Source organism: Scardinius erythrophthalmus (genome assembly GCF_964197995.2).
Source record: "Scardinius erythrophthalmus genome assembly, chromosome: 9".
Classification (NCBI taxonomy): domain Eukaryota; kingdom Metazoa; phylum Chordata; class Actinopteri; order Cypriniformes; family Leuciscidae; genus Scardinius; species Scardinius erythrophthalmus.
Window position 1 is genome coordinate 15,323,918 of NC_138229.1, and position 26,750 is coordinate 15,350,667.

Sequence of the window (26,750 nt, forward strand, 5' to 3'; positions counted from 1 at the left end):
GTTTTGTGAAGTAGAACTTGAAGAGGGTGGGTTAGAGATAGAGGGGGAGCACTGGCCCATGCCTCAGATCTAAAGATAGGACCCTGACATCCAGACACACACACGGCTGAGGCTTCTCCGGTGGGACGGTGATTCATTCAAGAGGCTTAAGGAGAGAGCAGCCATTCAAGACATTCCTTAATCGGCTATACCTTTTTACTTTAATAAGCTCCTTGGTGGAGTTCCCTTCATCCTTACACTGATCTCAAATTTGCTGAAGACAATTCTATGCGGTTTTACGATTGAAGCAGAAACTACGTACAAAGCGAGGAGGAGTTCAGTGGTCGTTTTAAGATAAAAAATAATCTCTGATATTCATGCAGTCATAATCAAAGCAGGACGATGAAGTTAATCGGCTTTCAAGATTCTCCGATTGTGAGTTTCCATGACCGATAACGGCCAACTCGTCTGAATGTGGACAATGTGCTTATGCGCATATTACAAATAAATCAGCGCTTGATCTTAATTTGAATGTAAACAAGAGCACAGATACTGTAACAAGAAACAAGATACTGTCTGTACTTGCTAAACAATGAACTGCATCAAATCACTGAGAATCAAAGAAGTATTCCAAAGAATTTCATTAAAAAAAATATTCTATTAAAATATAAAAAAATAAATAGTTATTTACTTAACCCTAAAATACTTCAAAATATATTCTGATCACATAGCAAAAGTTGTGAGCTATAATTTATTCTCTCTTAAAAAGCAATTATCTCAGCAGTGACTTCAGCAGTTTAGGGTGTAAAATAATAAATGAAATTGAAACCAAGATAAGAGTGCAGAACAGCAGACGTGATCCTATGGACTGTAGAAATGTGTGAGTGCATCTTCTGATAAGACTGCTGAACTGACTTGTAAATGAACAATGGTCAATCACTATCTTTAGCATTTCTCTAGAGTTTGGACTACCACACCAGCCCTGCAAACTAGCATTCTGGCCAATTATCCAACACAAAGGCAGGAGGAATGTCACAACAAAGTGCAGGATTTGCTTTGTTATTCCTCAGGAGGAGATCGTGTTTGGACAGGGGAGACAAAAGGAAGTGACTGCTGAGACGTTTATCTGGGTTCCGGAAACCAAGGTGACATTTGGTCAACAGAGTGTGCACGAGAAATCTTTACAAGACCTGCTTTGAAAAGCAAGGTTAGAAATCCTATATATGAAGAGTTCAGATGTAAAAGCCTCTAAGTGCCATCTGAAATTTTCTTCTAGAATGATCATTTTTATCAAGCTTGTGTATTTAAGTTCAGTAATTTCACTTAAATGACAATGAAAACGACCTATTAATTGTCATTTCAGTGTAATTACGAGCTTGATAAAAATGATCATTCTAGAAGAAAATGTCAGATGTCACTTAAAGGCTTTTGCATCTGAACTCTTCATATATATATTTAATTTTAATAGAATATTCTGAATGCACAACATAGGTGGGTCATCTTCTTTACTAATAAAGCAGCTCTTAACATTAAGGGTCGTGTAAAAAGCTAAATTGAGTTAAATGCTATGTGACGTTTTACTGATTCATGGGTTGGAATCAGAGGCCTTTCCTCACCGGATAGATGCCAAGACTCCACCTGTCCATCTGACTCTATATTGTGACTTATTTTCTCTCATAATCTATTTCTGGATGCAATAAACTCTTCCTTTGACAGGTAAGTGTTGCTGAACAAAATGATCTTGTGATGAATGAGTTTTGTGCAAGGTTGGCATGACAAATAATCTGAAAGGAATGTGTGAAGGAACTGTCTAAAATCTGACTCATGCAATGCACTGTGAGGTCATGAAATAGTCTTGAAATCCAGCCTGCACTGAAGGGCAAAAAAGTTGGTAAGCCACATAAACTGGTACATACAGTAATTCATACGGTTCTCTCATTGTGAATCATTGTCTCTAAATGTATAGAATTGATTACAATAAAATGATCGGAATAAAAGCCAAATAGTTCAAGAGTCAAACAATAAACTAGTCATGGTTTGCCAAATGACATTCTTTTTCTCACATGGAGTAAACTGCCAGAAGATCGTTTGTTTAATATTCTGTCAAAAAGGGTTGAGTTAGTTTTCCAGGCACTTCGGGAAAACACAGGACACAAGAAACCATAGGACCTAAGATACAACGGACTAAAACAACTATTTGCCCAACCACAAGAGGAAAAAAGCACTATGATGTTGTTTCTAGAACCTGATATTTCCCAACATAACATACTAATGGAGGCCAGATTTAACAAGGGAAAATGTGATGAAAACCCAGTGAATTCCCTACCATATTAATCTTATATTGAACCCTTAGCCAAGTTTAATCTTAGCTTTGTGCGAATACATTTATTGAAGTACTGATGAATGGCTTGGGATTGGGAATTAAATGTGCATTAATTAAGAATTTGTGAAAGCATGCAAAACGTGGACTACTGTACCAACATGTCCAAGAAAATCTACATTTATGTGCATTTCCATTGAGGCAATTTACAAGCACAATCTTACACAACGACAATGTGCAAGAAAATGGCATTTTATCAGGAAAAAACAGTGTCATATTTCCCAAATAAATTAGGGTAATAGGCAATCATCTATAGGTTTGTCTTAAATTTGTACACCTGGATTTAACTTTTACTCCAATTTCATGTCACATTTACTGGTGTTCATACTTACATTCTGAAAACAAAGGTATGTTAAATTGTTGTATGTAATCGAACTCACTGACTGTAACAAATCAACTTCAACATTTTCTTTATTGTACAATGTACAGTACACTGGAAAAAGAACAGTTTGTCTCCAAAAGCAGGAAGCAAGGGTTTCTCTCTCCGACTGTAAACCTCATATTTTACTCTACTTTCAAATCATGCTTCACTGTAAAGGCATGTGCTATCACCGATGCCTGAGGGAGGGTATTTTCATAAAGTATGAACCAGCTGTGAAGCACACACTGCCAGCTCTTTCAAGCACCAGAGTATGATGAGTGCTGGAAGAACAATAAATACACTACGTTTTTCCCCATTGTGTTGGGACAACATTTCTCTTCCCATATGGCTTGTGAAGCTCTGTTTATGTGTGAAAACAGCTGTATTTGGCAACTGACAATCTGCAAGGAAGCCGAGAGATCAGATTCACACTTCAATACCTGGATGCAGCGCTTTGAAGCTTCTGAAGAACGCTTTGTCAGAAATAACAGTGAAGAGCCTGACATTGGATATGTTTTTGAAGAGCATGTTTTAAGTTGAGGTATCAGTAAACTACACAGCTGCTTTGTGTCCTATTTGTGGGAAATTTAAAGTTAAATATTGTCAAAACTTGAATGAATGACTCCATAAGAATACTTGTGTTATATAGCGATGTGCAAAATACTACCCGATGGTGAAATGACATATATAATTGTAAAATAAATGCTAGATGAACTGGCTGACATATGGCATATCAGGTCATATAAGAGCTCTGATATTACTTTTTTTCCTGCAACTTCACAACAGGTTGCAATGCTGGCATCAACCCAAAGCCATCTGCTGCGCATCTTGTTCATGGGAGTATTTTCCTGCTTCTGATATTCTGTGAATGACAGGATTGGGGAATAACCACCACACAGTCTTATTCCACTCATACATTAGCACATGTTTGAGCTGTCACATTCTCAGCATGAACTAGCCTACATTTCCATACAAGTCTAGACTCCAGATCAAACGAAGAAGGGGCAAAACAATGACACTGCATGATTGATTCAGACAATATAGCGCCTGGCAGAAAGGAAACAAAGTCTTCTGCAAACATATGCCGTCACTGGACTGGAGGTTAATGCATGTTATCACCTGTAAAGACTTAAATAGGGTGGCATTAGTGCCTGCTTCTTGCCCAATCAAAGACATTTGAGAAGAGCTAAATCCAAACAAGATGAACGCTGCTTGCAGGTGGAGCTGAGAGCATTGAGGGCACTGAGCCTCAAGGTATTGAAAGTACTACAAATCACTAAGTCTTTCCTCTCTGTATGGGAAAAACAAACAAACAAAAGAGGCGTACAGATTTTCCATAGGCACCATTTTGGTTGAGATTACTAATTGTTTTACATTTCCGGTACCGTTCGATATTGAACACCACTCAAAGAATTCCACTCTTTTTACATTTAAAATATTTTGTCGTCATCTAACAATCACTTAAAGTTAATCTTCAAAACTCAAAGAATTTAATAACACTGTTAAATGTAGATATTCATTTGTAAAATTTGCTAAATATTAGGCTACTTTTCACACTGTACAATTCTAATGATGTGATACCTAAATTCCCTCAAATCGTTTAAAAAGGTTTATTTTAGTTTTGGATTTAACTTTGTTTAGACAAAATAGTACAGTATTTTATTTTGGTCAATAAAAAGTCTTCCAATTACAATGAATCTTTTACAATGCAAACATACGTATAACGTACAAAAATAATCAAATCAATAAATAACTGTGGTGCGTAAAACTATATAAACGTACCATAGTACGATGCATAGTTGGAGAAATTAACCAATTAGTCACGACATAGTTGGCTAACAATGCTTTTGGGAATCGCACCCTCTGGTTAGCGGTCAAAAAACAAAAAACAATTGGTTATAATAATTTGCCCAAATTTTTTGTTTTACAGAAAACTATTTAATTTGAATAAAATAATCAGCATGATCTACAATCATTGCGTGGATGCCCACTATCAACGTAGTGGAATTTACAGAATTTACTTCATCACAAAGATTAATATGTTCTCAAATATTTTGAAGGATCTCTCTTAATTTGGGAAATTCTCTGTAAAAACTTTTTTTTTTTTTTTACTTTTTTTTTTACTTTTCTCAAGCAGCTAACTCAAAGAATCAGCACAGTGGCATGTAGAAAGTATCACCCATCATAAGGACAGGCTGATTTATGCCAAACTAGCGTTAAATCTCCAGAGCTTAACTTTTAACGGGGTCCAGTCATTTGTTACAAGCACTAATCAGTGATGGCAAGGGCAGCAAACAGTGGCCCCCCCGAGGGCTTGTTCCACTATTTGGCAGTCAAACGGGCCCACAGGACAACGCTCTCTTAAGTGACACCATAACCACAGCTCCCCGTCTGACGGGTCCAATGGCTGGCACCACAGACCCAGTGTGGGATCTTTCATTACACTTCTGCACAATCTGGAAAGGACTAGTGGCTCACAATGGCTTTATCACCAGGAAATGAGGGAGATTCTGCACTTTGTCCATCCTGGGTGGTCCGAATCACAAATCCTGCCCCAGGCTATACAATTAGAGCCACCAAATAGTCCAAGTCATTGCCTTCTAAGAGTGGTGGCATTGTAAATGTGGAAACATCATATTAGCTTGGATTGAATTTACTATAGGGATAGAATTCCAAACAAATTCAACATCAATAGCCAAATTTGTCTCTAAGGAGAAAAGCAGCAACAGGCCCGATGACAACATGAATAAAACAAAATCGTGCAGTTACATGAACAGCACGACTACAAAGGTTTCATAAACACAAGTTTCCCACACTGAGATCATACCTTCCAGAGAATAACAATAGGTTCAAACCAGATAGAGCGCTCTTCTTTCCAACCCCCTACACTCAGATTGGTATAATTTGGACCATCTGGTCCTTCAGAAATGACAAGTTCTTTGATGGAGTTTGGGAAAAAAAGCGCCTCTAAGGGATGAGAGACGAGGACCCCAGAGCCCAGGAAACATTCTGCTGTTCAGTTTCCCACACTGCAAACACTCATCGTCTCCTCTCATTTGAGAAATCGAGAGAGAGAGAGAGAGAGAGAGAGAGAGAGAGAGAGAGAGAGAGAGAGAGAGAGAGAGAGAGAGAGAGAGAGAGAGAGAGAGAGAGAGAGAGAGAGAGAGAGAGAGAGAGAGAGAGTCAGAGAGAGAGAGTCAGAGAGAGAGGATGAGACAGGAAAAAGACAAAGAGAGGAGGAAAACAAGAACTGAGGACAAGTTCTTCTCCCAAGAGTTTGGCTCTTGTCAAGTAAACCAGGGTCAAACTACTTTACATACTGTAAATGCGCATTAGCTCCAAGTAAAACAAGCTTTTTCCAGGCACATACATAATCATCTACACAAAAATCTTAAAGGAAGACAGCATTAAAAGGGCCACATTGTATTCCAGATAGAGTGCACCAGAATTTTCCCAGATTTAAACAATTAGGAGGCAGATGTTCGACCAGCTCTTTCCCAGAAAACAGAAGTGAAAACAAGGACAGCTCCTGATACAGCACACATGAGGACAGCATATGAATTCAGTGCAGTTACAAACTCAAAGTATATGAAATTGAAAATGACAGGCATTGAGAACAATCTGATGCAGAGTAAAATGCAAGTCACGGACTGACAGTTTGCAGTAAGCACTGTGGACTTCTTTCTATCAGTGAGGGAGGCAGGAAATAGGGCACGGTACGATAAGAGCCATTCACAAGCTCAAGTTAATGAATCACTGACTGCTGCAGTTTATCAGATGAAAGTTAATTCTCACCCTCCACAAATGCTCCCAATGGTGTTTTGGAGAAAAACTTCATCTCAAATGCACTTTGCCAATTCAAGTTTTGAAGACTTGCAACTGGAACTGGAAGTAACAGACTAGTACAATTATGAGCTCTCTTCAAAACATAGACCTTTGACAAAAACTTCTGACCATGATCACACTCTACAATACATTTTTCAATCTCCTTAGATGTCTACAGAGCCTTTAGAGGGTTTTTTCGAATTTTTGAACAAATGACTATTATAAAAATTAAAAAAGAATCACGAAATTCTATAGCTCCCTAGTCATTGTTTTAGTCTTGATCCTTAAATATAACATTGAAGCCTATGACAATTCAGGAAAAAACAATGTCCTTACAGAAAAATGATCTGACATTTCTAGCAAGCAAGGTATGTGGACGAGGCCGAGGGCCGTGGGAGAACGGAGCGAGGCCGGTGGCGTGATTGCTGATGTGCGACACCTGCGCGTCGCACCGGTCTCGTATCTCTCGCAGAGGAGCGACGACGGTGAAGGACGAGAGAGGCCAGGCCTGGATTTTATTTTATGTTTTGTTTCTGTTTTATCTGTCTTTACTTTCGTTTTGTATCTGTTTATTTATTTATTTAAATCTGTTGATTGTTCGCCGGTTCCCGCCTCCTTCTTCCCATAACATCGAACATTGCTACAGTATGATTCAATTTGTGTTTGAAATCCCTCTAGGCTCCGTCTGACAAGAAGACCAATTTAAAACAGGCAGCATCAACTATCTTCCATTAACCTGACCTAACCATTCTTCTATCTATTTGCCTGTACAAGTACAGATACATGTCTTCAAGTCTTCATTAGCCAGTGTCTGGATGATGATTCACATTTCTTATTCTCATCACATTCTTGGAGCGAGACAGGCCAGCCAAAACTGGTTAATAAAGTACGAGTGTGGGACATACAGAAGTGTTCAATAGTAAATCTACCCTCCTCATCTGTCCTCGCCCCCCTGAGTCTGCTAGACCCGGCCAAATCTCCATGCTCTCACAGGACTCAGCAGTGTCAAGTTAAGACATGCCTGTTTCCGCCTCGAACATCCCAAACTAAGGCAGAATAAACATAAAAGCCATCAAAGGCAAAGCACATAAAATAAAAGCTTATGGCTGGGACCCGGACTTCTTGGGGGTTCCCATCTACAGAGTCACTTTAAAAAGAGAGAGAGAGAGAGAGAGAGAGAGAGAGAACAAAAACATGTAAATCAACAATCGTGTATCTCCTCTGAGATTTGAGCTTCAGTTCTTGGTAAGACGTGTACATTTACATTTAGCAGACATTTTTATCCAAAGCAACTTACAAATAAGTGAGGTGGAAAGCAGAGGTGCAGATACACTTCAGCTCATCAAAATCGACCGATTACAGATTTCGGAGATGTATCTGTCACTATCCACATATTTTTAAGCAAATTTTGGGATACTGCATAAACATGATGCATGGAAATATGGCCCAAATTGCATATAAAAAATATATACATTTCTACATGCATAAAACCTAGCCTGGCTAACGTCAGACCTCGTCTCATTGAGATTTTGTCTGGGAACCACATGTTCATTTTCTCGTATTTGAGGCGTGGTTTACGAATGCCCAGAGCCGTTTATTGGGTGCTACGATTGTCTATCAAATGCGCCTGTACGTAGCTCATAGCCAATCATTTCAATTATACCAGATGACGTATGTAGAGCGACAGAAATTCGATGAGGAAGAAGATGAAATAAACTTGCGTTCTAAACTACTTAGAACACTATCTAAGGCTGCATCAAAAGGTAACTTCGCGTCTGCTGCCATGTTGGATCCATAGATATACACAAACTGCTTCGGTGTGTCGCATAGACGTCATAATCGTCTTGTTGCTCCCTCCCTGTTCTGTGATTGGTTCTCTTTTTGAGGGGAAAATCTGGTCCATGGTGACCAGGCTGCCTAGCAGCATGAATAAAATCGTGCTGCGCGCAAGGCAGCATGGGGAACCCCAGGCTACATAAAACCCCCCACTTTGCCTCAATTTAGTCAATTTCTTCACTTAATTTCAGCACAGATGAAAAGCATCAAATATTATATGACTGTCAGTTTCAAACTGTTTTAATGACACGATTCAAATGGAAAATGCCTAAATTAACAAGAAGAACTAAAGTGAATTAGAATAAAAGGCGTCTGACTGAACTGGCCCGTTATAGTCCACATGCTAACAAATGGCTGCTAATTAGCCAAGTGTCTGAGAGGAACATTAAAAGCAAAATCACTTCCTCTTCCATTATCTAAATGCAAATGTATTGACACGCTGATCACAGCTCATTAGACATGCTTATTACTTACATTTGGTTATAGGCCTACTGATATAGCAGCATCTACCTGGGAATGAGATGATACAGAGGCCATGGCTTGCTGGCACTCTACTAATTGGTTATGTTAGTGCTCTTTTCCCACAGTCAGAACAACCTCCTCCTGCAACCCAATCGTTTTGCTTAGGCTGGCAGAAATTCAATGATTCGCGTAATGCACACAACTTCACTGCCTAGTAGAGAGGCCACTCCATGCCAAGTCTAACAGAGGGCCTATATAGTCTAAAACAGTATAAAACCAGATTCTCAACCCAGAGTAGGCCTATCTCATGTGAGCTTCATAGGTAAGCTTTCTCCATGACAGCCATCAGAACTGTAAGAGATTGTGGTTTAGGGCTGTCACTCGCGATTAATCGTCGATTATTTTGACGATTAATCCAATAATCGGATATTTTTTGTGGTAATAAATAACGGCCGGTTTATTGTTGCTATTACACATACAGCATGACCCTTGTTTAGTACTGACCAAATTTTTTTTTTCAAATGTCCACTTAACCTTTAATATTTATGATAGAAATGCTACAGCCTCTGTAATTTCTTGGACAAGGAACATGTGGACATCAAAACTTGCAAACTCAGAGCGATGGTTTAAACTTTTAATTTTGAAATTGTGATGAATAACAGTTCCCATATTTAGAAACATTGATGTATTCTCCTGTGTTGGAGACACATTATGCATTCCCAAATGAACGTTATTGGAAACCCACACAAACAGAACATGCGGAGACTGAGTCTGAGACTCAGACTGAGACTGTGGAGCAGCATTTACTGTGAACGGAGACGTTCTGAGACGGAAGAAACCTGCACGCAAATAAGTAGTAGTAGATAGAGTGTCGCGCTTCGCCCTGATACCCGAAGAGCATATTTTTTAAACTGAATCACAGCCTTTATGATTTGATAATAGCACTATGCTATATTATTTTAAATTGTTTTAATTCTTATCATTTGGATAATCTGGCAGGGGTCAGAATTCAGCACAATGCCGGTCAATCAACACGTGCAAAATGCAATAAAAAAATAATAATAAAAAAATCTAGTACTCAAATTTAACCAAGGAATTGTGACAGCACTATTGTGGTTAGACAATCAAACTTGAGTCTTTTTCAAGAGATAATGCACCTTCTAAATGACGTGCAGATATGATAACAGTAAAATATAGGAAAAAAGTCATTTTGAACAATGTCAATTAGAAACATGCAGATTTTTACAGCCTAAAGCTATACAAAAAAAATCACTATTTCAGTGCATTTCTGAAGTGGGATTAGGTGATCTCAAATGACTGTTATAATGCAGAAAACTACAATTGCCAGATGTTTCACATCTGAGCTGATCACGAATCTGGTTTATAACTTATTTATTAGACAGTAATAAATATTTATGAGACACTAGCATCTATTGTTAGCGTCTCACTACAATTGCTTTACTGTAGGGACCCATTTTTTAACATTAATGCATTAGATTAGATAAACTAAACTAACAATAAACAATCTTTTTACAGCATGTATTAATCTTAATTAATAGATAGCCTACAACTTTTAATATTAAAAATATATTAGTAAAATTTGATTTAAAAATTCTGCAGAAGCACTGTCCATTGTTAGTTCAAATAAGACCTTACTGAAAGTGTTTTTTTTTTTAAGAAAAATCTTACTAGTAAGATTAAAAACACACACCAGTGTCTAATAAAAAGGCAGCCTACTAGTGTCTATTCATTTAATACTAGGAAAACTGGATTAGATGGATACAAGCAACTAAACCGAAAACATACAAGTGTCAAATGAGTAAAGAGGCTACTAAACAATGGAAAGTTACTTTACTAGCAACAATTGAATAGCCAGAAATGAATAGTTAATATCTGAATCTTAGACCTCATAGATTTCAATGGGGAAAAAAAGTAATTTGTTACCAGTCACATTGAAGTAGCCTAGTTATTTATCAATTTTCATAGCGACCAGCAGCAAAGGACAAAAAATTCTCCAAAATAGTGTGCTATGAATGCATACTAACGACTAATAGAATGAATAGTAGGCTATACTAGATGCTAGTCACTCACACAAATCAGATGGTTAACTTTAAGCAACACATGTTAAATGGACTTGTCAGAACAACTCTCAGAACGGTTCAGGAAAACAAACATTTTGTAACGCGGTTTGACGAGGACGCAAGTGAAAGCAGCTTACCCAGGTGAAGGGTCAGGTTGATAACGTTCGGGTACTGGATGCCCGCTAACATAGTCTGACTTTGCCACCAGGTGGTATCCGCTTGGTTGTTGTAATCGGTGAGATAAACAGCGCTGTGGTGCTGTCTGGGGTCCCCGGCATCGCAAATGTGGCATGATTTAGTGACTCCTGTAACCCCGGTCTGTACACAGTATTCTTCAGGCGGCGAACCGCAAGTGTTGGTGGACACCACGGTTACATTGAAAGCGGCGTTAACAAACTCTGGCATGCAGCGCTGAGGCCGATTGGACTCGTCTATACATTCATCCATCGCTCCGTGACTACACGCTGCCCACAAAGTCCATAATAACAAATAACTAAAAAGCGACATTGTGTCCTTTAGTTTATGCGACCTCACGTAGCACTACCGTCACTGTCTTGATCCCTTAAAATCCTCGCAGTCTTTAAAAAGTTTGCGGTAACTCGCCAGCTACCGAATTTGTGTTTTAATAAATAAACTCATGCGGAAAATGGTGGTAATCGCTTCACCTCCAGAAAAGCAATAGTTGTGGCTTAATCTCCTCGCGACTTCTCTGTTGCAGACCTTCACTTTATTGGTGCTTAGTAACCACCGCCATGGAAAAAAAAAACTTTTGGAGAAATGGAACTATATCCGACTACACCCTGGCAGCTAGTGCGCAAGTCAAAGTACTTCCAAAAAAAAAATCCCTACGTCTACTTCCGCCTGAAGGATGCTTTGATGGACCGCCGACCCGCTAAACAAGGCAAGTCCGAATGGACAGGGAGACATGCGTGGGCGTGGCGAAAGGGCTATGGGCGTGGCTTTGCACTTTCCCAATTGGTCAGTTTTGCCAGTCATGTTCAGGAGTGGTTGGGGACAGAATTTCATAGGCTACCTCACAGATTCTCATGGGAGCGATGAACTGACCACTAACTACCCGTAGCTTAAATTTTTTTTAAACAAATATGTGTGTTAAACCAAGGCTTAAAAAAAATATCGTTCAAATAAGATGGTGAGACCTTTCTAAACTTTTATTCATTAAAACACTTTTCTGAGATGTCCACCTTCACATTTATCTTGTTATCTTCAAAGACATACTTTCTGGATGAATCCCTCATGCTATGAATAACTAGGGGATGATAGCTGTTGCTTGCTGAGAGCAGTGGAGTCAAAGAGCAAGGTTATATATACCTACTCTACCAGGCAAGGGTGTATCCAAAAACTTTAAATAGCTGAGTGTTACGTTTTGTGGGCTGTTTATTAATATTTTACCAGCATTGTTTCAAAGATGTAATATAGAACCAACTAAAAGTTCCTCCCACACCCATTCTATCAATGTTTAGATGAATCCTTCATACAGACTTCAAACAAAAATAAAATTGTTGGTTTCTCAGGTAGGCCTATGTGCATTTTAAGAAAGCAAATGCCTTATATTGATTGTAAATAAGAAAGACTGATGAAAATTTCAAGCATTTAAAATTTATGTTAGGCTATATATTGCCTTTGTGATTTTTTTATGCAGATAAGCATAGATCCTTACCACTGTATGCATATTCAAAGGCTTCACAGAACTAACTATGGTAGGCAACACAAAGCCTACGCACTCCCCAGTAAGACTAAATAAATTGCTGTTTGGATTTAAATAGGCAAATGCTTAAGAGTCTATGATTGGATCTTTATTGTAGTGACAATTATGTTTCTATCACAGTTTTTCTAACCCTAATTGATGAAGTGTGTACCAAAAATGGATGCCCCTCTTGATGGAAATAAATGTTGTGATGTTATTTCCATCAAGAGGTGCATCAATTTTTGGACAAGATCTTATAATGACAATGTAAGAGTCGAGCACTCTGTAAAGTCTACTACTCCAGCACACCCCAAAGACTGTCAATGAAATTAAGGTCTGACTCAAGAGGTGTCAATTCATGTCTAAAAATAATTCTTCATGCTCCCTCACAACCATTCTGTGACAATATGAGCCTGATGCATCTTGACATCGTCATCCTGGATTATGGCCATGATGTGTCTTCCTACATGTTTGCTTAAGAAATGAAAATCTACACACTCCATTCATTAGGGTTAGAAGAACTGTTGCCAAACATATAACACGCTAGAAACATAATAACAGCAAATTTTCTTTCTTGACTGGGCAGTAATAAAATCATAATAAAATAATTAGGACTGGCTATTCTGATTTATATATATATATATATATATATATATATATATATTCAATTAACTTTCTTTTTGCAAGGGATTTTCACAAATAAAGTTTGCTCCATGGTTTGATTGGAAAGCGAGAGCTGGAGTACTGAGTTATCAGCAAAGGTATGTGTACCATTGATAAGATTTAGGCAGCTATAGCAGATAGGCCTATACTGTACCTGATATTCAGCATGAGCCCAATGAGTCTCTCAGATGGCCATGCGAGTAGACTTTTCGGAGACATTCTTTAGATGCTATACGATTTAATCAAATGTTGATCAAAGAATAAAAAAAACTCTGGTGTTAAAAAAGGCAATCAATCAGTTCCCATCAGCTGTGGAGATTAATTGATCAAATTGGCATCTATCTAAATAGTATAAAATCAGCTCTTTTGCAAATTAAATTTTCCTAATAAAAATCATATCAAAAGGCAATAAAGCAAAGATATGCTTAAGTTTTTGAGTCAAGAATCTTGATATCTACCTGACCTTATCTACCTATATCTATGATCGTATGCAATGAGCTCTCTACTAAACTTCTGTCCATCCATCAATCACTAGACTTACTTCATCCAGAACAGGGGAAATGAGAGCTATCTATGTCAAAATGAGAAAAGACCGTCAACACTTTGTCAAATACTCATTCCAGTCCCCCATACTGAGACAGTGCCCTGCTGCATCAAGCTCAGGCATGCCCAGGATGTGCATTGTCTCACTACTTTAAAACTTTAAACAAATTCACCAGCAATTGTTCTCTAAGGGGACTTAGTCTATCCAGGATACAAAAGGTATGTGCGCTCATCTTACCCAGAGGCAACAAATATTTTCTCCCTCAAGATATTCAAAGCATCCTCTCAAATATTTTATTTTTTTTTGCTCTGGTGCCAGATTTGCTTTATTGAGTAAATCTAGAGAACCAAGTAAAAATGTTAAAGGAACAAAAACAGCACACTGTGTGTATTTAGTTATAGTTAGTTACACAATGAGAAACAATTATATCTGCAGTTTAGGTTAGTCGTTCAAGGTTAAAATAACAGCAATTAAATACGTTTTAAATCATTTATTTTAGTGAACATTCATATTAAAGCACCGTCTGCTGCGGTTTTAAAGCGCCCTCTATCGGTAATCAGTGTTTCAACTCCTTAAAAAAACGATAAAAACTCAAACTCCTTTGCCCTAAGCAAAAAAAAAAAAAACGAAAAAAAGAAAAAACGAAGAAAAAAACGATAAACGTCAGATAAGAGGTAATGATTTAATAAATAAAATCAAGAAAGGTTTTGACAACATTTTAATCTTACCCACCAAATTTAAATAGATAGACAAAATCAAGCAAGGTTTGGACAACATTTTAATACCCTCCAAACACCTCAATTAGATTAAAAGTAAAGGTAAATCTAAAGGGTTAAACCTGGTTTGCTAATATTTAATTACACACATTAAATGATTTCAAGGCACTCTGGTCTAACACATTTAAATGTTTTTGTTTAGCTGTATTTGAGCCATGGATTTATTTTTGTTAAAAAAATATGTATTAGGCAGCCAAAACATCAATTTACAGTGCACATGCGGGAAAAAAACAAAACAAGATAAAACAAATTTATACTTTTCACCAGACATGTCAATGTCAACACACTTTATGTCTCAGTGTTCCAAAGCTCTTGCATGTACAGTTTAATAGTCACATGCACTCTTCCAGCTGCGAAAATGTCCTTTAGTATTTTGTGGTCTCTGTAAAGACACTGGGTTCTAATAAACTGAAATAATGTAATTATTAGAGTACAATATTAATGCATTTATCCACCAGCAATTCATAATTGTGAAATGATTTACTTTATTGTGAAATTTCACACGCATTCATGTCTGAAAAGGCATACTTCTTAATTATGAGCTGATAGTTTTAGGGAACAAAATGTTGCTCAATCTGGATAGAAAAAAAACTTGGCTGGAGTTACACATTGCTGCAAAACCACACATCTGGAAACTTTCGGATTCCCACCAGTAACTTTTTGGTAGGACTGTCAATTAACTAATTTCTTAGAGGGCATAAGAGAGATCAAGAGTAACCATTACATAAAGAATTAAGTATAATAAAGAAATTATACAAAAGATGGATACAAAAGAAATTCTTTAATAGAATACAACACTTAACATGTATTTGCCATCTATTAAAAATGATTATTACATTGTTGGTCACAAATTAGCTATTTTTAGTAACTTTTATAGGTCTCAGGGTCTGGCAGTATGACAGTCAAAGCTGTAATTATTCATGCTTTTTTTTATTTACATAAAACAAATTGAGAAAAGAATGAGAACCAACAAAAAGCAACATAAAACGAACATAATTTTCAGCTTCAGCTTTAATAACCACCCCTGTTTCCGCCCCACCCACCTGAGCCACCTCTGAATCCCCTCCCCCCATATCCTCCACCTCCTCTATATCCTCCACCCCCATTAGATCCTCTGTATCCACCCCCACCATACCCCCTGTAGCCACCCCCACCCCCGCCACCACGATAACCTCCTGCTCCTCTGAAGCCGCCTCCACCACCCTGGTATCCTCCACCTCCTCTGTATCCTCCACCAGACCAAGATCCACCGCCACCACCACCTCTGTATCCTCCTCCTCCTCCACGGCCCCTGAACTCTCCACCACCTCCAAAATCAGTACGGGCCATCTTGGGTGGTCGTGGACCATCTCCAAAGCTGTAAAAACCAAAGATAAGATGCGTTAAATGAATTGTTACATCTCATGGTCAAAATGGACCTTCCGCTTAATAGGTCACTTAAATTATAGGTTAAATTATCTCACCGTGGGTTAGTGGCCATGAGGTTGATGCCTGCTGACGAGGGTCTAGACACAAATCGAATGACGTTCAACAAGTGCTCGTTGGTGGGATCCAAATTTCTGATGTATTCCGGGTCTTTGGTCACCTCCACCACCAGGCCTTCCATTGCGGCCCTCAGAGCAGCCACACCAGCAGCTACATCATGGGGGATCTGCAATTTGAGCCTACAGAAGAAAGGAATATTCTTGATAATCAAGGAACACTTCTCTTTTGTTGATTTCCTTGCAAATATTTGGTTTGCTCCCAGGATTCCCGTCTCAAGAATCAAGGAGCGCTTTTTTTTTTGGTTCAGATTCATGAGAAACATACCAATCATCAAGCTCAACAATTTCTCCATTGGATGTGATCTTCTTTGAGCCGAACAGAATGAGCTGAAGAGGACTGACAAGAGTCATTCCTTTGGCTGAGATGGCTCGAGTTCGGATCTGTAATTATGTATATTACAAACATGTATATTAAAAACTATACTTGTGTACTCCTTTAGAAGATTTAAACTACTGTTCACAAGTGTGGGGTATGCTGATTTGGTGCTCAAGAAACATGTCACATTATTTATTTTGTTATTATGTACATTGAAAACAGTTCTATTGTCTTTATATTTTTGTGGAAACTATGATACATTCTGAGATGAAAAGAAAGTTAAAAACATTTATTTGCAATATATTTTTTTCTGCCAGTATTAGTATTTGTCACTTTTGATAAATTAATTTAATTGATCATTTAATCCATCTTCCTTGCTGATCAAATGTGTTAATTTCTTAAAAAAAAAAAAAAAAAAAACTCTTAGACCCCAAACTTTTGAACTGTGGTGTGCAAAAACTTAAGTCTTACGGACTAAACATACTGATGACTAATCTTGCACTACACAGTAGTTTGTCCAATCAAATGCTCTCTAGAATAAGAATGTCCCACCCCTTAATATCACCTGCAGCTGACTAGCAAGTAAAAAAAAACAAAATAGTAGTTTCAAGCTAGACTTTAAAACCAACCTTTTCCCCAAAGACAAAAAAGGGAGATGGATACGTCATATCGTGGTTGCTGAAAGGACAGTTGACAGAGGATTTGTGAATGAGAGCATTTCGTCCCTCTGTGGTCAGGATCTTCCTCTTCTCTTTGTGGTAGCACACGTTGGGGTAAGAGCCAAACGTCAGCAGAGAAATCACCACATCCAAGTTATTGTCTGGTCCCACGTTGTTAAATATCTGATTCATGAGGCACTCTACAAGAAAAGGAGAAAATCAAAATCAAATTCAGAAACTCAAACAACATCTGTGGACTGTAATAAACAGCAGCACAACGCAGAAGTGCATTTAGAAGCACGGTTTAACCTTCAGGGAAGCCAACGTTAATAAGGATCTCCTTTAGCTGGACCTTGGCCTCCCAGGTCATCCTCAAAGTGGGCATGTTCAGCCTCTTGTGCTCACAAAACCTGATCTCTGCGTCCTCACCTCCCATCCTGAAAAAACAGAATCTATTTCAATTGCGAATCCTCAAGAAAAAAAAAAAAAAAAAACCACCACCACCACCACCACCACCACACAATACTACATTTAGTACAATGCCCTCTAGACCCACCGGACTTCATCCCAGGCCTGGAAGACAGAGAGTAAAGCCACGTGATCTGAGAAACGTGTGCCCGCAAAGTTCCTATGAACAAAGCCGAGACGTTTTCCCTCGTTGATGAAGGGCTCTTGGAAACAGCTCGCTGCTGAGATGGTGCACACTGCATCTCCAACACTACAGCACAATCACACACATAAATGCAAGTAAATACAACAGGTGATTGGGGAAAAACAGCTAATTAAAAAGTATGCCAAAAAAGTATTTAATTATATAATACACATTATATTTCAATATTTCTATTTAAATAAATGCTTTTTTTAAACTTTCTAATCAGAAACCTAGAATTTTTTTCTCACGTTTCCATTTTGCAGTTTTCAACTGTTTTCAACATTGATTATAATAAGACTTTTTATTTTTATCGAGCAACAAATCAGCACATTAGAACGATTTCTAAATAATATTTTAAAATATATATAAGTAGAAAAACATTTTAAATTGTATTAATATTTCACAATATTACTATTTTACTGTATTTTTGATCAAATAAAGCAAGCCTTGGTGAACAAAGAGACTTATTTCAAAAACTTTATTGACCCCAAACTTTTGAACAGTAGTGTACATGCATGTGTAATATCATTTCATCTTTTTTATTTTACTTTTTTATTTTGGGGTTAAATGTGACCTGACAGGTTTGTAAACTTACTTAAAGATGCATCCCATGATCATCATCTTTCCCAGACGTGGTTCAATGGGCAGTTTGGCCAGAACGCGTCCCAGTGGAGTCAGCTCATCATTACAGTCTAGAGCATCCAGCTCTGGGAAACAACAGAGGCTTGTTGGATTTGGTTCACTTCAACATAATTACAATAAAGACATTGAAGCTGTACCTCTCAGTGTATGTTCAGCTTCAATAACGGCATCCAATGGAGGCGGCTCAATGGCTTTAGACAAGAAATTCCCGATGGCACCCAGTCTCAGTAGCTTAATGCTGAGGGCCACCTCATGCAGCGGCGTGCGGAAGATTTCTGGAGTCATATGGGTCTCCAGTCTGCATAACAATCATCGCAATCATCATTTCATATACAGTTTTATTTTGTTTAAGGTGGCATTACGACTGAAGAATGACATTTCATACTTTTCAAAGCGAGCTCTGCTGCACAGGTGAAAGCAGAAGCCTGGTCTGACTCGGCCAGCTCGCCCCTTCCTCTGCTCAAGGTTGGTCTTGGAGGCCCACACTGTGGCGTAGTTTGTCATATTGTTGTGAGAAGTGAACAACTTCACTTTCTGCCTGAATGACACATATTTGGTATTTTAAAACCATTTGCGGACAAAACGGAGCATATAAAGATAAATGTACATAAAAGAAAAATAGTTCACCTAAAAAAAATTTACACACCCTCATGTCGTCACAAACCTGTATGACTTTATATGTTCTGCATTACAGAAATAATAATGTTGGTAACCAAACAGTTTTGGTTACCAATGACTTCCATTTTATGGACAAAACATACTGCGACATCTCATAATATCTTAAAGGACAAATCAAGTGAAAAATGAATCTGGGGTTAATTAACACATGGTTACCGAGTCGATCGTTCCCTGCGATGCGTTTTCATGAAAATCGAATGTAAAGAGTTTTATCTTTAAAAACAGCTTATAACAGAAGTATATGGGGCACAGAGTAAGTAAGGTCCTTACATACAAACCGAAGCATTGAGAACTTTGTAAGTGTACAGACAGTTTAATAAGAAGATACTTTATAAAGACAGTACATTACGCGTTGACATGCAGGATCCATCTTGGAAAACAGTCTCGACTAATCGAGCCACGAACGCCGTGCTACGTTAGATTTCACAAACGTAATTCCTATCGACCAGCTATCCTATCGACGGCGTTCGTGGCTCGATTAGTCGAGACTGTTTTCCAAGATGGATCCTGCATGTCAACGCGTAATGTACTGTCTTTATAAAGTATCTTCTTATTAAACTGTCTGTACTTTTACAAAGTTCTCAATGCTTCGGTTTGTATGTAAGGACCCTCATTATGTTACCGTGTTAGTGTGAGGCTATTTTGAGCCTTGTTAGTGGTATTAACTAGCGATTTATTTTTACTTACTCTGTGCCCAATATACTACTGTTATGAGCTAATCTGTTTTTAAAGATAAAACTCTTTACATTCGATTTTCATGAAAACGCATCGCAGGGAACGATCGACTCGGTAACCATGTGTTAATTAACCCCAGGTTCATTTTTCACTTGATTTGTCCTTTAAGTCATACAGGTTTGGAATGACATGCAGGTGAGTAAATGACAGAGTTTTCATTTTTTGGGTGAACAATTTTTTAATTAAAGGAGCTGCTTACTTGCAGGAGTCAAGGACAAAGACCACATCATTGATGGTGATGCTGGTCTCAGCGATGTTTGTGGATAAAATGACCTGTGGTGTGATAGAAAAAATTGTTTAAAAAAAATGAATACATCAGTTCCCATACTGAACAATAAAACTTCTACAGACCTTAGTCACACCGTCAGGGACAGGCTCGAACACTCGTCTCTGTTCTTCCCTGGGGATTTGAGAGTGTAGGGGCAGGATTCGGTATTGATGACCACCTTAGAAGGACACAATATTGAATGAATCGCTATTAGTCATTTAAGAAATTAGGGGATACAAGTAAATTGATCAGAAGAAAAGATTTCACTTGAGTGCGAGCAGAATATCATTAAAATACAGACCGAAGTGTGGGTTCATCTCCAGGTGTTTTTGCATGGAATAGATAAGGTTCCAGCCTGGCAGGAAGACTAGCACAGCCCCTGGGACGTCCAGCGTTTCAATGTACTTCAGCAAAGCCTCAATCAGCTCGAATGGAGTTTCCTTCTCATTCAGCTGAGACATGGCACGCTTGGTCTCAGGACTGTACTCAGGCCCACAGATGACATTACAGTTCACCTGTAGAAAACAGAAACAGGCTCATTTAATTTATTGAAATCATCAAGTAAAAGGTCACCTGAACGCTGTTGTGGAGTATCTAATGTTTAGTTAGTTAAATGCAGCTGTTCATCAGCTATGTTTTTGAAATCAGTTTTAGTTGTACTTGTAAAATATTTCAATTCAAATAATTTAATGCTTTTGATTTTTTTAGGATTCATTGGTGAATATAAAAGGTCAATAGAACAGCAATATTACATTTCATCTGAATTAATACTTAATTTCCAGATACTATTATAATAATTGGTCTAAATAACTTTAATCAATGACCGCATAAAAGCCATATTTAATATTTATAATAATAATTGTGAACAAAACTAAACAAAAACAAAACATACTTCTTCCTCTCCACCATCTTCATCTTTATCTTTTTTCTTCCGGTCCATTGGTGGTGGTACGAACTGAGTCATCTGAATGCAGTCTTCTAGGAAATACTCTGGAAATCGAAAAATCCATCAGGTTGTTGAAATGACTTCAACAGTGTTTTACAGTCAACATATTCTAAATTAATGCTCTATTATTGAGCAATGGGTTTCCAAACGACTTACATAGGAATATTTAATCCAAAATGTGAGATGTGAGTATTGAAGAATTAAAAATACATTATAATACAGTGCATTGAGAAAACCTGCTTCTGACCTTGTACAGGATGTGCACGTCCATGCACCTCGATGACAGGACAGTTGAAAAAGTATTCCTTAAACATGGTGGTGTCAATGGTGGCAGACATGAGGATGATGCGCACATCAGGGTAAGCCTGGACAACATCTCTCAACACGACCAACAGGAAATCAGTCTGGACAGAAAAACACACTTGTGAATATAGAGAGACAGGATACCTCTGTCTGATATGGTATAGTAAGCTGATATGGTATGGTAACGATGGACTTACATTTAAGTCCCTCTCATGGATTTCATCCACAATCACATGACTGATGCCACGGATACCAGATTCCAGCTTCCTCAGCAAAACCCCTGTGAATAAGACATGTTTAGCTATATCGCCAAGCTCTACGCAGTGTGCCAGTCAGAGATTAAGAAGTGGAACTTACCAACTGTGCAGAAGAGGATGCTGGCATGAGGTCTGGGCAGGACAGACTCAAAACGCACACTGTAACCACAGCTTTTCCCAACCTCCTCTGCTCTCTCAAAAGATACACGTTCTGACACTGACACAGCACTGATCCGTCTCGGCTAGGAGGATGAACGGTCGCAGAAGCAAGTCACAAAACAGGTCTGTCTCCTCAAGGTGACCGAGCACACAAAATAATAAAGTATTTCAACACACTCACCTGTGTAACAACAATATTGCATTCAGATGCTCTGCCTCTTTTTATGAACTCATCCAAGATGTATTGAGGAACCTGAGTGGTCTTTCCACAGCCAGTGGCTCCACGAATGATGACCACTGGGCTATTGTGAATAGCGGACATGATTTGCTCCTCAAAGTTCTTGACTGGCAGCTGATTCCGTTCTGCTACAATCTGTAAAAAGAATATATAATATATATATAATCCTTTTGCATGACATAACAGGATAGGGGTTTAGTATGTTTGTTTTAAAAAACGTGAAGTGCTTTCACGTTTAAATATTCAAAACATGTAAATGCCCTCAAAGCTAATACCCAGACTACAAGTAAAACCCATAAAACTCCAATTTTTTATTTCATGCAGTCATTAAAGGCTGTTTTTAGCTCACTGTCTGCAGATCTTTGTCCTGTTCAAGTTGAAAGTTGAGCTCCTGTAGCAGGTCTGTGTTGATCTGTTCTGGGGTACACTGCAAACCAAAAAGAAGTACAATACATTTTCAGTTGGATGATGTATAAAACACTACATTCAATTGATATCATTTGATTAAAAAAGTTCATTGCAGAACAGCAGACTCACAAACGCCAGCGGTCCTTCGTCGATGTTGGAGCTGGTCCAGGGGTTCCAGTTGATCTGCGGTGGAGACCACGGCACCACTCCTGCCATGCTCTGCCTTTGTGAGGGCTCAAAGTGAGCCAACTTCCCTTGTACCAGAGATACTGGACTGTTGGGGTCCTGTGGCTAAAACAGGACAAACAAAGTTGTTGGCATAAACTCATTTGTCACTAATAAGAAGTCATGCAGGTTTTCTGTCCAACACTTACAGGAGGAGGGATCTGGATGCCAAGTTCTTGCACAATACTGTGCAATTGCTGCTGTACATCATCAGTGAGATTCACTTCATATACATCCACCTGTCATAGCAACCCAGACGGGAAGTCAGAGGAGTCAATGAACACACAGACCTCAAAGATAGTTGAACTGGGGTGTTAAACTCACACTTTCTCCCTCTTTCTTCTTGGTAAGTCCTGTGTAAGCCTCTATAACCCCCAAATGGTAAAGCTGACGGACAAGAGAAAGTGCACAGGACTGGGCCGCCAGCTTCTTTGTTGAGCCATGCTCACGGGCAAAAACCTCTAGAGAAGTAGGACAGCATTAGCAAGGACACAACTGCTGATTGTTGATGTGAAACTATTTGCCCTTGGCCCTCATAGTTAAGTACATAGAAGGTTGCAAAGTATTCTGATACTTACTCCTACCAAGTTGTCTTACAAAGATTGTCATCTCGGCAATAAAACTCCTACAATAGAGCAACATTTTAAATCAAGACATCTGAACATGACATTTAGCCCACAGTTGTCCTTAACAATGTAGCAAAAACAAACTCCACAAACTGACCTCTTAACCGGGCAGCACATGAGATCAACAGAGTGACATTTCAGCGCTGGGTCCGAACAACCCATCTTGAGCAGGTTTGTTTTTCTGCCAGACTTCTAAACAGGGAGTTATGCCTCTCAAGGTACTGGAGAACTCGAGCCCTGATGGACGAGTGACATCAGAAATCACAACCAGACATTACTTTGCCTTTCCCACCTCTAAACCCAATCAATCACGTACTTTACCATGTGACCTCTTAGTGTAGCCTAAGTCATGTCACATGTTTTCCCCCATGTAAGGTTGTGATTTCTGGCATCTCTATTGTCCTCCTTCAAGATTACATACTACATGGGTGAATCTCACAAAAGCATGTCCAGGTCACATTTCACTCTAAAATCAAGTAAATATGATAAAATAATAACAACTAGATCAAAAAATTGTCAAGACAAACTTTGAAGTTGGCTTGAGAAAGCCAGGCCAGAAAGTTTGAACACTTGAAGTTTGAAGGTTTTCAGTTTTAAGTAGTTTGAATGTTTTGAAGGAAATACAGTCTACCAGAAAAAGATACATAAATAGATAGATAGGGTGTTTTTTCATGTTGCTAGCATGATTTAGCACATTGCTAACCTGTTGGGGGCATGAGTATCATGTTTCTAGCATGATTTAACATGCTGATAGCGTGATTTAATTCATTGCTACCATGATTTAACACATTGCTAACATGTTGGTGACATGATTAACATGTTGCTAACACGATTTAGCATTTTGCTAGCATGATTTAACATGTTGCTTGCATGATTTAACATGTTTCTAACAAGACTTAACATCTTGCTAGTATGTTGCTAGCATGATGAGCATATTCCTAACATGATTTAACATCTTTCTAGCATGATTTAACATCTTTATTATTAATTATTATACATTTGAATGGACATTTTTAATTATTAATAACAATAACTGAGCCTGTTTTTAGAACCACATTTTTTTGTATTGTGATATCATGGCACATAAAGTACATTATTCCTATACATTTTCATTACTGTAATTCATTATTTTGACTCTAAAGTGAAATATGACCTGGACATGTTCTTGACAAGTTTCGTGAGATTCACCCATATGACATTGTTGATTTTCTAAGATTACATCCAAGACGAAGAGATCTTGTTGTCTGAGATCTCCTTGAGGTTAGATGTACATCAAGGAGTTCTCTGTGATTGTTTCAGTCCAGCAGAAAAACAAACCCTTGATACATTACATTCAAAAGTATGCAAAGTTTTTTTTTTTGAAGAGGCATATCATTGAAAACATTTAGTTACAAATGAATATCTCTCTTAAACAGCAGGTGGAATGGGTAAAAACTAAGCTGTAATAGCAAATGTCTGTATTTGATGGGAATGTTCTGACCTGTTGTGGTCAGGCCCCACTTGGCTGTACTTGTAGTCTGTTTGGTTTTTCTCCTTCTGAAAGAACTGGTTCAGACGGGCCTTCGCATTGTCCAGAGTCCAGTTCCCATGCAGGCCAGCGTTCAGATCAACTTCCTCTGATTCCAAGGTCTTGGGAAAAAAAAAAAAAAAAAAAAACGTAATTCTCAGAAATGTTCTATAACGGTGGTCATTAGACAGAAAACTGCACTAAAAAAAAATGAAGAGCTACCGCTTTGTCATCCTGTTCCTGTCTCTTGGAGTAATACTCCTGCAGGTTGGCTCCTCGCTCCCATTGGGCATTTCCAAAACCAGAGTAGCCCAAACCTGTGACTCCAGGAACGGGTGCAGAAGCAGGTGCAGAAGCTGCAGAAGGTTCTGAGACACAGGAAGAATTCAGTGTTAGAAATGGTTCTAGTCAATGTTTAATATGGTTTAAATAAAACCAGTGTGTCAGTGCAACAAGTGCAAAAAGCATCATTCTCCATTGACAGCTATTTATATGTAGCTGTGTATTCTGACTAAACATTTAGAAAGCAACACCTAAAGCAGATACTTCATTACTTTATAGCAGATGTTATGTTTTAGTAACCGTTTATTGGATTAATTTAATGTCTCTCACCGGATTCCTTCTTCACAGCCAGATGTGGAGGTAGTGGACAGTTGGATGGGAGATTTCCAAACTCAACACCTTCTTCATTCCCTCCATTGCCTCCATCAGGCACACTGACCTGAAAATGATAAACATAAACATAGTCCTTTCCTCATAACACACAATAGATGAGCTGTTGTCAACATAGATGTGATACTGACCCCTAGAGCAGGAACTTCACCAGGACTTATTTCTTTCATCCGAACAAGATAATTCACAAAATCCCGGGCAGAATTGGACTGAGCATCCTTCTTGTTGGTGGAATTTCCCATGCCAATGTAATTGTAACCCTCCACACGCACCTTAGTGAAGAAACATGGTTTAAAACAGGTCTCCAACTACAACTATATATATATATATATATATATATATATATATATTATATATATATATTAGTATTGTACAGTATTGTATTAAAGGAATCATATACAGTGTATATTTTATACAGAGGCCTCACCTCACACACGAATTTCTGTCTGTTTTTATTCCCAGCCGCTCGGATGTCATAGTTCGGAGTTATCTTCTTTTTTCCACACCAAGCATACAGAAAGTTCTTAATGTCCGCCATTGTTGACGGTCTGCGTATGAATTAGATTAATATTAATAATACTATTTATCTTTTAAATTCTCAAAGATAACTTAACTCTGAACTGAGTGGAAGAGCGAATGCCAGATGATATACGTTACAGTAACAAACGGCAAGAATAACTGTATCTATCTAACGTTAGAGAAAACTAACTCAATAATGTGACAGTTAAAAGTTGAAACTGTAAGCACACGAAAAATAATAATACGTTTAAAAGATACATCTAGTTAAACAGATTTTTTCGGCTATATTTTTGCAAGTAGTTTGCAGCAATGAATGGGCTAACATTAGGTAACGTTAGCCCCCTACAGCCATCTCCACGACAAATAAGAAAATTATTATCAAATAAAACTATTAAGTAAAATAAAGATGAACTACTTTACGTTTGTAGCATACCAGAAAAAATCAGCTCACGCAAATCCAAACAAAACGTACACGATGTTCAGAAAAGTACGTATGTTACAGGACAATTAGCATTGCAGTAAACAGCTCAGAACAGGAACAAGAAGAAGCGGAAGTGACGCAGTCCTGAGAGCCTAGCACATGGCCTAGCATAAAATCCAGCGCGACGTCGCTCCTGTCCTTGCAATGCAAATCCATCAAAATTTTTATCGAATGTTAGTTCCCCTTTACTTGGCCCTATGAAGGTTAATTGTAGGTTTGACACACAAAAATACACATTATGCATAATATAGATACTACTCCCGTAAAGTTAACTTCCCTGTAGGCTAATGTGCATTATATTTA

General features: G+C 38.2%; 2 protein-coding genes across 4 annotated transcripts in view; both read right to left on the reverse strand.

The window, feature by feature from the left end:
- lamc1 (laminin, gamma 1) overlaps window positions 1-11,835 on the reverse strand; it is a 61,923-nt gene extending 50,088 nt beyond the window's left edge. Inside the window, exon 1 of the mRNA XM_081373540.1 lies at window positions 11,062-11,835. Within this exon, the coding sequence (XP_081229666.1) occupies window positions 11,062-11,431 (370 nt within the window). The 5' untranslated portion in view covers window positions 11,432-11,835. The remainder of the gene's footprint in view (window positions 1-11,061) is intronic.
- A 2,923-nt stretch (window positions 11,836-14,758) lies between these two features.
- dhx9 (DEAH (Asp-Glu-Ala-His) box helicase 9) lies at window positions 14,759-26,587 on the reverse strand. 3 transcript variants are annotated; one of them, XM_081373577.1, is made up of 29 exons: window positions 26,400-26,506; window positions 25,875-25,995; window positions 25,579-25,719; window positions 25,388-25,496; window positions 24,998-25,143; window positions 24,749-24,897; window positions 23,366-23,505; window positions 23,221-23,267; window positions 22,967-23,103; window positions 22,792-22,881; window positions 22,547-22,708; window positions 22,359-22,436; window positions 21,953-22,144; window positions 21,713-21,854; window positions 21,553-21,635; window positions 21,300-21,456; window positions 20,999-21,096; window positions 20,408-20,621; window positions 20,190-20,284; window positions 20,038-20,111; window positions 18,811-18,963; window positions 18,563-18,723; window positions 18,379-18,490; window positions 17,688-17,849; window positions 17,441-17,568; window positions 17,102-17,331; window positions 16,422-16,537; window positions 16,076-16,276; window positions 14,759-15,969 (listed from the first exon to the last, which is right to left on the reverse strand). In XM_081373577.1, exons 7-29 carry the CDS (start codon window positions 23,428-23,430, stop codon window positions 15,624-15,626), a joined length of 3,243 nt encoding a protein of 1,080 aa, XP_081229703.1. In that variant the 5' UTR covers window positions 23,431-23,505; window positions 24,749-24,897; window positions 24,998-25,143; window positions 25,388-25,496; window positions 25,579-25,719; window positions 25,875-25,995; window positions 26,400-26,506; the 3' UTR covers window positions 14,759-15,623. The 3 variants fall into 3 exon arrangements, with proteins under 3 accessions (XP_081229703.1, XP_081229701.1, XP_081229702.1); XM_081373575.1 differs by lacking the exon at window positions 23,366-23,505 and having other exon boundaries at window positions 26,400-26,587; XM_081373576.1 differs by lacking the exon at window positions 23,366-23,505 and having other exon boundaries at window positions 26,387-26,512.
- Between the last annotated feature and the right edge of the window lie 163 nt (window positions 26,588-26,750).